Source organism: Tupaia chinensis, unplaced genomic scaffold (genome assembly GCF_000334495.1).
Source record: "Tupaia chinensis unplaced genomic scaffold, TupChi_1.0 Scaffold000017_1, whole genome shotgun sequence".
Classification (NCBI taxonomy): Eukaryota; Metazoa; Chordata; class Mammalia; order Scandentia; family Tupaiidae; genus Tupaia; species Tupaia belangeri.
In genome coordinates this window covers 2,334,446-2,348,835 of record NW_006159447.1, presented here as the reverse complement: position 1 = coordinate 2,348,835, position 14,390 = coordinate 2,334,446, and the positions used below count along the sequence as shown (strand labels likewise).

Here is a 14,390-nt window from a genome sequence, read left to right as displayed (position 1 = left end):
GTAATTGCGGATCTTTCCGCCCCCCCCCCCCCTCCCAGCGCTCCCGCCCAAGGTTCCTAAAAAAGAAAGGTGCAAAGTTTGGTCCAGGCTAGAGAAATGACTGATCAAAGCCAGGCGATACTTCCTGTTGCCCCACGCTATATATAACGTGATGAGGGCACGGGCTGCAGACTCGCACGGGAACGCTCGCCCCACCGCCGCCGCCGCCGCCGCCGAGCGCCTGAGGTTTCCCGGGGACCACAATGAACAAGCTGCTGTGCTGCGCGCTCGTGGTAAGTCCCTGGCCCAGGGGAACGCCGGCGCTGGTGCCTGGCGCCAGGGGAGGCTGCCCTTCTCCTGGCCTCCGGATCTGCCAGCGGATGCATGGGGAGAACGCTCAACTCGCTCTCTCTCCCTGGAGAGAGCTGGAGTCAGGTTGGAACTGGAATCCTCCCTCCAGCTCTGTCGTGCTGCCTCCCTCGGGAGTCCCTTTAGGCTGCGAGTTCCTGCAGAGTGGATGGGAGAGAGGGACGAGAGAAAGAGAGATCGAGACCTTCTCTGTTTCAAAGATTTGTATTCAATGTATTTACCGTGCTTTCTCGCCTCAGATTAGAAACGCCCTCATGTAGTTCCTTAGGAATCAACTTTAACTTCATTTTTGAAATTATTGGCAATGAAGTTGTTTCTTAGTATCAGAGTAGGTTGAAAGGAGAGATCAGTCTTCTAAAACTATTGTAATTAGAATAGAATTTGGCTGCAGTGACACACATGGTATCATTAGGCTCACTTATGTGATATTATGAAATATTTTGAGTAATTGACACCCAAGTTCTCTCTCATACATACACACACACATGAATACTTAACTGTGCCATTTAATATTTTATCCAGTTTATTATTAAATAAAATAATAATAAAATAAAATATGAATCCATTTTATTATTAAAATGGATTATTCTAACTCTCGACTTCAATAGACTATGGAAATATTGCTGGGATAGTATTAAGTATTAATAGAGATGTTAATATAATTGAAGATAACACTAAATATGGCTTAAAGTTGTTTTAAAAATGCTATTTGGAAAGAAAAAGAAACCTCAGAATAAACAGCTTATTCTGTTTACTGTTTTGTTTTGTTTTTAGCTTCTGTGGATGATCAATCAAGTTAATAAAGATTTGTTTGTAGGTTTTTCTATGACTAAAGACTCATTGCGTTTATGTCACTAGAGTGTGGACTGCATCAAGATCTGAATCATCCATTCATGCAAGGCTAGGAAGATCCCTAAAGTCACATCTGTGTTTTGGGTGTGTTGACATAGATGTTTGCATTTCAACCTCCAATCACAAACAGTGTGGTTTTCCTCTAAGTTTCCGGAATTCACCGACATAAATGAATAAAGACTAAAGTCACTAAAGGAAAGTAGATGGACAGGGGTTTACACATAAATATATTAATTTTATGTATATGTGTGTGTTATATATATCTATATTTATAACTTGAACAATATTGATACTAGGAGAAACTTTAAAAAGTAAACTTTAATTACAGTATAGAAAACTGATTGAGTTATAAGTGCCTAGTAAAGTTCCTCTAAGTCAGCACTGTAAGCTAGCATCCAGATCAAGAAAGAAATGATCAGCACCCCAGAATCTCCTTATGCCTTTTCCCAGTCACTATTAGGTCTATGGCTGGAGTAATCAATATATGGCCAGAGTGATCAATATTCTTTTTTTTTTTTTTTGGAGGGATTTTTGCTATAGGGCGCGTGCACTCGCCAGAAAGACAGAGAGAGACAGAAAGCAAGAAATCACCCCCCCCCAGGGGGAATGGCCACGCTGCAATCCCTTCTCCTCCTTTCTCTCTCGGGATCTTGGGCATGTATGCACACGTGCCTGGCGTGAATTTAAGCCACCGGGGACTCGAACCACGGTCGACTACATGGGAGTCCAGCGACATAGCCATTACGCTAACTGCTGGTCCCATCAATATTCTGAACTGAACACCATAGAAGAGTTTTGCTTGAATTTTAAACTTTATATAAATGGACTTCATACATGTTTTTGCCTCTGGCTCCTTTTACTCTGGGTTCTGCTGTGAGATTCATCTATACTGTTGGATATACAACAGCCTGTCCTTTTTTGTTACTGTATAGTGTTCTGTGGTATCGATACAGCACCATTGATTTAGTCATTCTAGTTTGGGCCAGTAAAAAATAACTCTGTTCTTAATATGAGGGTGCCTTTATTCTTCCTAATTCCCTGTATTTTTTCAATGATTTAATTAATGATAAACATAATCAATGACTTTATAAATTTCTGGATTCTCACTAAATGGTATATGTTTCTAATAATAAGTAGTACTTAATACTAAATAGACAGATGTTTGTATATGTGTTTTATATAGGGAGATAGAGACGGGTATGGATAATACTAATTTTAGATGCTATAGTAGTATTATAAGAGAAGATTTTGTGTCTTGAATGTCATAAGTACTTTAAATAAGAAGAATTTTACTTTCCTTTTTTGGTTTCTGAAGTTGATTTTATTTTCAGTGATCAGAAATGGACACGTTGAGCTTACACATATGTGCAAATGGGCTTCTTTAAACCCTGAGGTCCAGTTTTAGGAACTGGAAGCACTACAGATACTTGGTCTTTTGTATCAGATATGCCATACATCGAAGGTAACTATGTATTAACATTCTAGAAGTAAATTCTAGCATTATACTTATAGATAATTGTAGCATTATATGGAGCCAAGAGAATTATGTAAATGAAGTGGCAGTGTTACTCAGAGACAGGAGAGGCCACGTTCTATCGTCTTGGAGAAACGGTAGGATGGTTCAATGTTAGAGGTAAATCAAGGTGCACTGAATACAAAAGATGGGACAAGTCAGAATTGTGTGGCAAATTAGAACTCTAGACAGTTTTTGACAGAGCAGGTGATAGGTAGGCAGTGGAGTGGGGGAGTATCACATTAAAACGATATAGTCACACGCATTCCCGGAATTACTCACTGAGGTAGTTAAGTATAAAGCTACTTTGCAAGGTGAGACAGTAATAATACCCAGTCATTTTCTGTCACGGTTCCCCATGCACTGAAAACATCCTGCCCTAGGCCTCGATTTTAACTAGGAGTTGAAACTTCCATGCAATGCCAGAATCATTCATTGCACTTCTCAAATATATGCCATGAATTAATGTTATGACAGTAGGAGTTGGGGTGAGGGGTCGGGAATATTGGGGAGTAGCTATTTAATCTCAGAACAACTGCCTTCATTTATCTGTCCTGCTTTAGGATAATATCCATTGGAGTTTCTGATTTTTTTGTTGTATTGTAGGTGTTTATTTTGGTTTCCTTCCCCTTTCCGCGGTGGCTGAATTTGTACATATGCCTACCCTTTTTTTTTTTTTTTTAAGAGACTGAATACTCTGAAGTTTGTAGAAGAATGAAATACTTTCAGTCTAAAACAGTCCTGATCCCTGTTCATAGCAACCCTGCTGGCCTCGGTCACCTAGCAACCTTCAACACAGTTCCCAGTTTCAATCTGGTATTTAATTTAACTTCTTAGGCTAAAACCACAGTTGTCAAACTCCATTGGTTGAGAAAGCAAGCATTCTGTGCCAGATGTTGTTTCCAGTTAGTTCTAGGAGAGCAGCGGCAGTGTTTGTCAACTACACACACACTCAAATATTCTTGCTCTCCTGTCCATGGACTTGCCTGTTGGGTTTTGCGCTCTGTAAATCTCAGCCCCCTGCCTGCGTGTGAAAGCTTTCTGTGAAAAGCATTATTTTCTTTAGCATCTCATTAACCAACAGCATTTCCTTTAGCCTGGGTTTCTCTTTTGCAGAGGAGAAAAAGAAAAAAAAAGAGAACTGGGAAATATACTGAAGAGAACAAGTAATCACATAAAATTTTATGTTTGCATTATTCAGGGTTTTGACTAATGATGCCTGGCTGCCCCTTATGTTGCTACAGCAGAGCAGAGATGCCAAAATTATTGGTGTGTTTGTATGTTTTACCCTGTAGGGCAGTAGTTCTCAATTATATCAGACTTCTCCTCTGCACTTCCATAATAAATCCTTTGTAACAACCTCCTTGCTCTCCTGAAATGAAATTCAGTGTGCATATATTTTACCTACATGTATAATTTTTAAAAATCAATATACTGGCATAACTGTACTATAAAGGAGTAATAAAAGGAAAGTAATTTATAATAAAATAAGCTTCACGAGCAGACATAAAGAAGTAGTGACTTGCTAACATCTTTATAAAGAATTGCCATGAGCATACTACTGGGATTTAAAATGGGGGCCAGCGTGTCACGTGGGTGGCCCCAGAACATGGTCAGCATTGGTTTTGGTACTGCAGTTTCCTGAAACTGTGAACCACCTTCTTAGGGTTTTAAAAAAAAGGAAGTTCAATTCTTCTATCAAATGTTATGTTGTCTAATACCTGGAAAATTCAGTATATGAAACAACCAGGCAAAACCCACTCTGTGTATATGTAATATGAAATTCTGTTTGAGGCTCAAATGATGACCTTTTTCTCACTTATGCTACTATGTCAGTCGTCAGTGGGCTATTACAATGCGAGTGGGACATGGGATTATTTTTCAATGTTCAGGGCATATAGCAGCATATATTCATCAGGACCATAGACATACCTCCCATTTTTCTAGCACTTCTGCTGAGGGATAGCACCACCCCTGTGGCAAACAAAGTATGAGCTCTTTGCAAGCATAGTTTGTTTGTTTTTGTTGTTGTTGTTGTTGTTTTTTATCTTCATTTGTAGTCCCAGGTCCCCACAGTGCTTAACATCAAATGTTAGTTTGCTGAGCTGAAGAAGCTGTGATGAGGTTGCTACAGTGTTAGTCAACCAGCAATTTCCATGGATATTCCAACAGAATTTATCAGGCTGCCAGGGATTTAGCATTCTCTTCCTTGGCTTTGATATCTCTCAAAACATAATAGTAACCCTCTACCCAGCTGACCAGTATTTTAAATAGTCTTTTGTACATTTCTACTCGAAAGGTTCATATCAACACTTCCTGAAAGCCCATTCTTAAGCAACAACAATGAACTGGATTCCTGTATTGATTCTTCTTTTATAATTGCCAGAGAGTGCATGTGCTCACCTGGGAGAGACATAGAGAGGGAGCAAGCATTCCCCAATGGGATATGGTCACATCACAATCTTTTCTCCTCCATTTCTCCATCTTGTTCGGATTTCGAGTGCACAGGCACACATGCACCCAGCATGATTCTCAAGCCACCTGAGCTAGGACTTGAACTGCTATCAGCCATGTGGGATCTGGTTCCCTTAACCACTAGGCTATAGGGCTGGCCCCATATGTTGATTTAGGAAGTACAGTCTAAACTCAGCTGAACCAAAAGGGTCTAAGCTTTCTGACCTCCTCTGTTGGTTGGTTGTGTGGTCTCCAGGGAACACAAAGCTCATCATATTTGGTTTGGACATCAAATGCTCATGTTTGATAAACTTTACAGGTTTGTAAAATATCCTAATAGGGGTGTCAAGTAGGCATTTAGACTAAAAAAATTTTCTCCATCTTGTTCGGATTTCGAGTGCACAGGCACACATGCACCCAGCATGATTCTCAAGCCACCTGAGCTAGGACTTGAACTGCTATCAGCCATGTGGGATCTGGTTCCCTTAACCACTAGGCTATAGGGCTGGCCCCATATGTTGATTTAGGAAGTACAGTCTAAACTCAGCTGAACCAAAAGGGTCTAAGCTTTCTGACCTCCTCTGTTGGTTGGTTGTGTGGTCTCCAGGGAACACAAAGCTCATCATATTTGGTTTGGACATCAAATGCTCATGTTTGATAAACTTTACAGGTTTGTAAAATATCCTAATAGGGGTGTCAAGTAGGCATTTAGACTAAAAAAATTTCAGAATGCAGGAAGAAACAAAACACGTCTCAGTAATCAGCCTTGGGGGAGGTTTTAGAGCCACAGAGAAGAATGATTTCACATGGCAAGAAAAGAGTAGGGGAACCTCAGCCAGAGCACGTTTCTGATATTGATACTCTGGTAAACAAAATGCAAATAAGAACCATGTTTAGAAAAGAAAACAAAAATCAGAATAAAACTTAGCAACCCACAATAGCAGGAACTAGTGAATCGGAAATCCTAGCAACATCTGTAAACTATCTATGCAAGAAGAAAAGAGTGAGGTATGGCCAACTTGAAATAGATACAAGGACAGTATTTTTATGTGACATGTAATTAGTTTTGGAACTCACTACCACAGAATATTTTGGGGGTAACTAGCATAGAAAGTCTAAAAAAAGAATTCTTTTAGACAGTTGTAAGGGATAAGAATAGTGTTAGCATCCATTAGGTAAGAAGCAGTGTGGTACCCACTCTCATATTTATCTGGCTCCTCTAAATTAGCATTCCAAGGCCAGGACAGTCTACAGACACACTAAAATGCTTCCTCTCAGGTACAAGGTGACATAATTTTCCAGGTGCTTGGGTAGACTGTTTCCACCCCAGCTTCTCAGAAGCATCTGAATCAGCTAAACCATAAATGGATAGTGGGTACAAGAGGAAATAAATTTGTCATTGCTGAAGTCCTTTCAAAAAAAGTGATATGCTGTTAATGGCCTTGATTTATCACTTTCTTATTGCAATTTATGAAAAATTCACCTCTCCAAAAGTATAGTCTTAGTACTGTGGAAATATTGTTTAATTTCCTTGAAGCATCTCCTTTAAAATAAAAAAAGAATAGCCTTATCATTTTTCACTTCCATTCAGTCTGCATCTTGGCAGCATTTTCCATAAGATCCTCTTAAATAATCAACTAGAAAATAGGAAAATAGGTGTCAAGATGAATTTAGGTTTAAATGAAGACAGCGATTCATCTAAACTTTGTGACACCCTCTGGTAAATTCAATTTTATTTTCTTTTGATCCAAAAACCTCAATTCCCTTACCATGTAATATTGCTTCCTTGTTCCAAAAAATATTCATTTTATTCTTAGAAAATATGGATATTAAGACTCTATTCTTTAAGAACTGTTCTTGAGCCAGCTCATGGCATGGTGGATAAGGCTACCAGATTCCACATGACTGGTTGAACAGTTTGAGTCCCAGACCCGATGGCTTGAAAAACACATCAGGTACGCATTCATGTTTACCCAAAATACCAAGAGAAGAATGGAGGAAAAGAGATTGTGGCATGACCATTCTCACTGCGGGGGGGGGGGGTGGGGGAGAGTCTTGGGGGGGGGGGGGGTAGTAGAAGCTTTTTTATTTTCCCTCCCTCTTTGTCTCTCTCTGGCATGTGCACATGCCTTATAGCAAATTGGAAAAAAAATTTTAATTAAAAAAAAAAACAGTTTCTCACAATTAATTTCCATCAACACCACCACCCCAGCAGGAACAACACAAAACATATTTTAGGAATTCAGTTTTGAGGCACAGTGACAATGCTATGGCAATTGCAGACAGGAGACAATAAATACAATTTTTCAACTCTACCTTACTCTCTGAAGTCCAGTCAGTGACTCCACTTCTCTGGGTCTTCATGCATCCTTAAAATAGGTGTTGGGCCAGGTGATAATGTGGAAGGCCTGCTTTAGTTTTAAATTTTTGTCATCTGAATTAGGAAAAAAAAAAAGAGGATTATGCACTATTTCCTCTTCTAAACATGTAAAAATCAAGCATTTATTGATTGTATACAAAATATTACCCTTACCCTAAAGGAATGTTTTAAAATCATCTATTCTATTGCAGTTGTCAAAATTTCTTCTGCCCCATTGGTTTATTATTTATTTATTTACTTATTTATTTATTTTGGAGAGGTTTTTGCTATAGGGCGTGCATGTCCACCAGAGAGACAGAAAAGAAGAAATCACCCCTCAGGGGGGATGGTCACGCCGCAATCCCTTCTCCTCCATTCTCCTCTTGGGATCTTGGGCATGTATACACACATGTCCGGCGTGAGTTTAAGCCGCCGGGTCCGGGACTCGAACCACAGTCAACTATGTGGGAGTCCAGCGACATAGCCATTACACCAACTGCTCGTTGTCCCCTGCCCCATTGTTTTATGTATTTAAAAATTCTATTTAAGTCAATAAGATCACAAAAACAAGCAACTTTTGAAATGTTACCTGCATTCAGATAGTATGGCACATATTTTAGGATCATAAATTATTCTTTTAAGCCCCCTCAGAATGTTATCATTCTGAATCATGTCCTTCTTTTCTCTAGCTGGTATGCATAGACATTGTTAATGTGCATATTTTTCATAATCCATTTAGTAAAAAGCCAGGTCCAGGACATTCCCTCAGGACTTACTGTGGAGGCATAATTATGGTCACTAGTGATCTCCTTAGCCTCATTGAACAAAATTTTCTTTGAATTTGTATTCACAAGGAAGTACTTGACAACTCCGCACTGCTCTTTGGAATAAATGTCAAACCTTCAGGCATAATAAGCATGATAATGGGTAGGTTTACATGACCATTAAAAACTACACTTGCATAATACACAGAGCTGGTTGACAAAAGACCTCTGCTCCTACACTCTGTTTTCTGTCTCTTCCCTTAATGTCCAATAAAAAAGGAGGTTGGGGAGATTAACTAGATTGGCCTAAAATAAATGTCAGCTAGAGAGAATGAGCGACGTTGACTGAAGGATGGTGCAGTTAGGGCTGTTTGCCAACTGTCCTCAGCATTTCCTCATTCCAGAACATGATTGGATTGTATTTTCCAGTCTCCTTCTGGCAGACATGGGATGAGGGTGAATGTGAATATTTCTGACCAGTGACTTGTGAGATCAAATGATATGCCGTTTCCCAGTTAGAGCACTGAGTTATCAATATATTGCTCTCCTTCAACCCCGAATGCTTTTCTTTCTCTTTCTCTTTTCCTTTCCACAGCAAACCAGTAACGTACCAGGTATTGGTTGTTATATCATTTTAGATCCTGGATAAAAGACAGCTAAGAGCCTTCAGTGCACCAACTAGAGACTATATATAGCATGAATGAGAAACAAAACTTCTTTGTTGTTTTTTAAGTCACTGAGATTTGGAAGTTATTTATTAGCACAACATAATCCCCAACCAGGCCTTACTAATTCAGTACCCAAACCCCACTTATATCTAATTACTGAGGGACTGTAACCTCAAGAAGTCTATGATCTTAGATGATCAATTTAAACTCTTTCTTCATCAAAGCTATTTGTAGAAGAATTCATGAGGAATGACTTTCTTCTGCTGCTAAAAATTCACTATTTAGGCAACACAAGTTACCTAAAGCTGAGCGGGGCCATAAAATGGAAGGTAAAAAGATGCTTAACAATAGACTCTAAGTCAAACGTTCTATTAGGTGAGATTCAACAAAGATCAACAATTTTTTCTCTTCATCACTTCCAAGTGACCCCTTTCTTTGTAGAAGTTTATTCATCTTCATATATAACTTCTAGCCAAGCCAAAAGTAGGAAGCTATAAAATAGAAAGACACTCCTCATTTTTAGAATAGATACCACATATGGACATCACACATATAATTTTCGCACACACACACACACACACACACACACACACTATGATGCAGAGATTTGTGTCTCCTTTCACCAATAAGCAAACTGTTCAGAGAAGCGCAGTAATTTTCCCTAAGGTTACCCTGCTGAGAAGTGTGTTCTAGTAACTGACTTCAGTGAAAGATACCCACCAATCAGAACAAAGCCTCTGCAGGTACCTTCAACTCATCGTTCTCCTGGGATTAAGAATGCTCAGGATAGGGCTCAAAAGGGTCAAATTCTTTAACAAAGTGATACGAATGTAATTTTTATCCTTTTTCAGCTCTTTAAGCTCTAGGAGCTAGAGGGCACCATGTTTTGTTTTGTTTTTCTTTGGCAATGAAAAGTCCTGGTCTTCTTACTGAACATGAATCTACCCCTAGACACTCTGGGTAACAGCCCATAAGACACAAAGCTTATGTTTTAGTGCCTTTGTAGACAGTGAAATCCTAGGGAAGCAGGATTAAGTGAATAATGGAAAGGCAGAAAAGAAAGGAAAACGAATTCAAGGGAGTTCATTACTGAGAAGATACCGTAGTGTAGAGTGCAATAGATTGCTCAGTCACAGGACCATCAGAGAGGCTATGTAAAATACTGCATTTCAGAAGAGAAGAGGAATGGGGATGAATGTATGCCCTGAGATGGATGAATTGATAGTTGGAAGGATGGATAAATGGACATGTATAGAAATAGATAGATAAAAACTAAAGCGCATTGAATTTTTTTTTTAATGCCAGAAGGCATATGTGTGTGCCAGAGAGAGAGAGAGAGACAAAGAGGAAGTACCCTCCATGAGGCTTAGTCATGCCTCAGTCCTTTTCATTGAATTTTATGGTGTGTTATAGTTTATCATTTATGTGTCTGTTTTCGTAAGACTGCAAATCTCCAGAGGGAAGAGTGAATTTTTAAAGACTTAGGTTTAGGAATTGGACTGTGGTACAGCAGTGAAATGCAACATTTCCGGGACCAGCAGTTGGCATAATGGCTATGTTGCTGGACTCCCATGTCATTGACCATGGTTTGAGTCCTGGACCTGGTGGCTTAAACTCATGCCAGGCACATGTACGTGCGTGCCCAAGATCCCAAGAGGAGAATAGAGGAAAAGGGATTGCAGCATGGCCATCCTCCCTGGTGGGGGGTGGGGGGGTATTTCTTGCTTACTGTCTCTCTGTCTCTCTCTGTCTTTCTGGCGAGCACACGCGCCCTATAACAAAAACCTCTCCAAAAAAAGAAAGAAAGAAAGAAAAAGAAATGCAAGAGTCTATGAAGCTGAATCACATGGAAAGATTGCTGGTTTGAGTCTGGAGACCTCCCCAAGTATGTTATACATGTTTGTCCAGGGTCCAGGGAAGGCCGGGGCTAGGAGTGGATCATGTACTGAGACTCTGCCAGAGGTGCTGGATTTCTCTCTCTGTCCCTCTCACTCACAGTTGAAGTAAATAATTAAAGTTTTTAAAAACTTTCAGGTTTAGACAGAATAGAATTTTTGAATGCCAGTTTGCATATGTACCAGCTCTGTGACCTTTGAAAATTCACTCAACTTCTCTGAGACTTAGTTTTTTCATCTATACATCAGAGATAATCTTATCACCTCAAAAGTGGTTAGAGAGAAGGGAGGACAGATCATAGTATGTGAAAAGCCTTAATATAGAGCCAACTAAGTAATATTATGGTCTACTAAGGAATCATTATTCACTATAGGAAATAATAGGGGTTCTAATATGTCATAGGCACACAATAAATATTTACATATTTAACTCAGATGCTGTTTTGTTCTATTTACCTCTGGTTTCTATTCCATTTCATCACGGCCACTGCTATTCTCATCTAATTTTCTCTCACCAGCTGCCATTAGTGTTATACTGAGTGAACTTCAACACAGGTCATTAGCTATCAAAAGGAATTCAGATTATTTTCAAAGGAAAGCACTGTAGCAATAAAATAGAGTTTAAAAATTGATGTTCAGGCCAGCAGGTGGCATGGTGGTTAAGGTGCTGGAATTTCCATATGGCTGGCCATGGTTCGAGTCCCGGACCTTGCGACTTACTCTCTCTTTCTCTCTCTCTCTGGCAAAACTCATGTGAAAAATATTAGCAATAATAATAAATAAATAATTCTTTAAAAAAAATGATGTTCAAAAATATTTGCAAACTAAAATATATTGCTAATTCTCAGCCCCAAATGCCAGAGACAATAGCTGAAATACCCCAGAGTCCTGATACTTTCCTTGTGCTTGTTCAGTGGGCTTGAATGGAGATAGTTATAAAGAAATATGCAGCCAACCCTGCTGTTGAATTAGAACTGATGTTACATCTCAAGCCTGGTTGTTAACAGAAGCCCAAGAAGGGCTAAGATTTAGGAACCAGAAAAAGTGAAATTTAAGTATATGTTCCTTGGAAAGTTTTACATGTTTACCTTCTTTTATCTCCAAGGTATTTTGGGATTTGTCTCTTTGGTTTTGCCTTTATTTATTAACCAGTCAACTGTTAAATGTCTGTAAAACTCCTCTGAAGCAAGGTATTATAAACAAGTCCATCTGACAATTCTGATTGTTCCTAATATAAGCAAATTGTTTCTAATTAATTTGAAAGCCTTCAAACATCTAAGGAAACTTCTAAAGGGAACAAAAGTTATATTTAAAGTTAAAGTTTACCTGGAGATAGTTCTTCAGCCCCAAGGGAAGCAAAAAGTAGTGTAGAATTTAGTCCTGTTTAAATCATAATTGTTTGTATTTCCTCTCCTCTGTTTGTCTAGCAAAGTTGTTGGCAGAAAACCAGTTCTGTATAGATGAACAGATTTAATTCATTTGCTCTTACTTTTTTACCTAAAGACATATCCTCGACAAAACAACTGGCTATTGTGAAATTATTAAGCAGTAGAAGACCCTCGGGTGGGGAACTGGTAGCAGTAGATAAACCTTTCAAATGAACTGCCTATTTTTTTTTTTTTCACACATTCACCTTTAAAATGAAAGCCAAGTACAAATGGAACAGCACATGCAAAATGCCATGCAAGATGAAAGATGTCTTTAAAAAGATCTTCCTTTAGGCAAATTCTGTCAGGATTATCATTTTACAGATGAGAAAATTGCAGGTTTTGTGCTTGTCCTTGCAAATGCATCTTTTACATGGTGCATATTTATCTGTATCTGTAGACTCCCCAATGATTCTAATTATGCATGGTAGGCATTCAATATATCTATATGCTTGAATAAGATTAAATTAGATATTTTGAATACTTGCTATTTATAAGAAGGACATCATGCTAAACATTTAAGAAATATGGAGATAAATGCTTTTCGAACTGAGCTTTCTAAGTAAAGCCAAAGAATTGCCTTGAATCATTTTACTAGACCAAGAAAATGACACCAATTGGGAAGATACTGAAACTAGTTTGATCAACAAGTCAGTGATTCTTATTCTGGAAACAATTATGAACAGAATGGCCAATCGACTTACGGCATATTTTAGGGATGTTACTTCTTACTGAATAGAAAACTTTAAAAAGTCTCCAGAAATGAGTCTAATTCCAAATATTTTACATCCCCAGAGGGGATGGCTAGACTATAATCCCTTTAAAAAAAAAAAAAGAATTCTTTTTCTTTCCTTCTTTCTTTTTTTCTTTCCCTTCTTCTCCATTCTCCTCTCAGGATTTTGGGCATACATACACAGGTGCTTGACATACTTCTCACACCACTGGATCCAGTACTCAACTGCACAGTCAGTCATGTGGGATTCAGTTGCCTTAGCCACCATGCCACTAGCTGGCCTGGAAAATAGCCTATTTTTAATCACCTTTATAATTTACACCACATGAGATCTTTAGGAAATTCATCGTGGTATATAGCCTGGGTTTTTTTTTTTTTTTTCTTTTTCTTGGCTAAGATGAACTATAAAACTGCATAGTTTCCAAACTGACCAGAAGTTTAGCTAACTCTGGATAGTCCTCAAATAGTTCTTTGCGGCAAAGATCATGACGAAGGATCACAAAAGGAACTCCCAAACCAAGTGGTTATTTCAGGCTTTGTGTGGGCTCCTTTTAATGAATTTTCCATAAATGGAAACCCACTAGGTCACTCACAGTTCTGCATACCAGAGAGCAAGCCCAGTAGTATGGGATTGGCTGCATTGCATAATGCAAAACCAAACGTGCTGCAGTAAGTGTATTCTTTTGTCTTTTAGGAAAACGTATACACCAGTAGAGTGCTCTAGTCAAATCACTAATCCTCAGTGGCTTTGGACAAGAGCTTATCTTAGCACAAAAAAAGAAAAGTCAGTATCAGTTCATCTGAACTCAAGAGAGCTTTGGTTTGAGCTAATGGTGATGATTTCTTAACTCTATGCTTTCAATCTAGATGAAAAATAAGGCCTTTAGGGCTTACTTTTGGACTGTGCATGAAGACAATAGAATGAGTAGAAGCAATTGGTAAAATTAAAGGATTTAACAAAAAAATAGTTTTTCATGGTCATGGTCTAGGTTTCAATTCTGTTTGCAATAATTTCCACAGCCTGTGACAAATTAGTTACTCTTTCTAAGATTTATTTTTGGAGTTGATAGAGAGGCTCAATAATAATAATAGTTAAACATACTGAACCATAATATTAATATGCATTAAGTCCACTGCCTGGCACAAAGTAGATTTTAGACATACATGTTTGAATGGAACAGATAAAACAAAATTCCAGATTCATACTGCCTTCTTCTTGTTTCTGTCCACAAATACCATGATCACACTACTCTATTTCCTAAATACATAGGAAATTATCATTAGAAGTTTTTATATGCTTGGAACCAATAGTTGGATGATTAATTGCAAAATTAGTTATAGTATTTAATAATGAAACATTCACACATATATCTTAAA

General features: G+C 38.5%; 1 protein-coding gene across 1 annotated transcript in view; it reads left to right on the top strand.

The window, feature by feature from the left end:
* The first annotated feature begins 66 nt into the window (after positions 1-66).
* Positions 67-14,390, top strand: part of TNFRSF11B (TNF receptor superfamily member 11b) — a 31,548-nt gene continuing 17,224 nt past the window's right edge. The window contains exon 1 of the mRNA XM_006140048.3: positions 67-272. Coding sequence (XP_006140110.2) covers positions 243-272 — 30 coding nt within the window. The 5' untranslated portion in view covers positions 67-242. The remainder of the gene's footprint in view (positions 273-14,390) is intronic.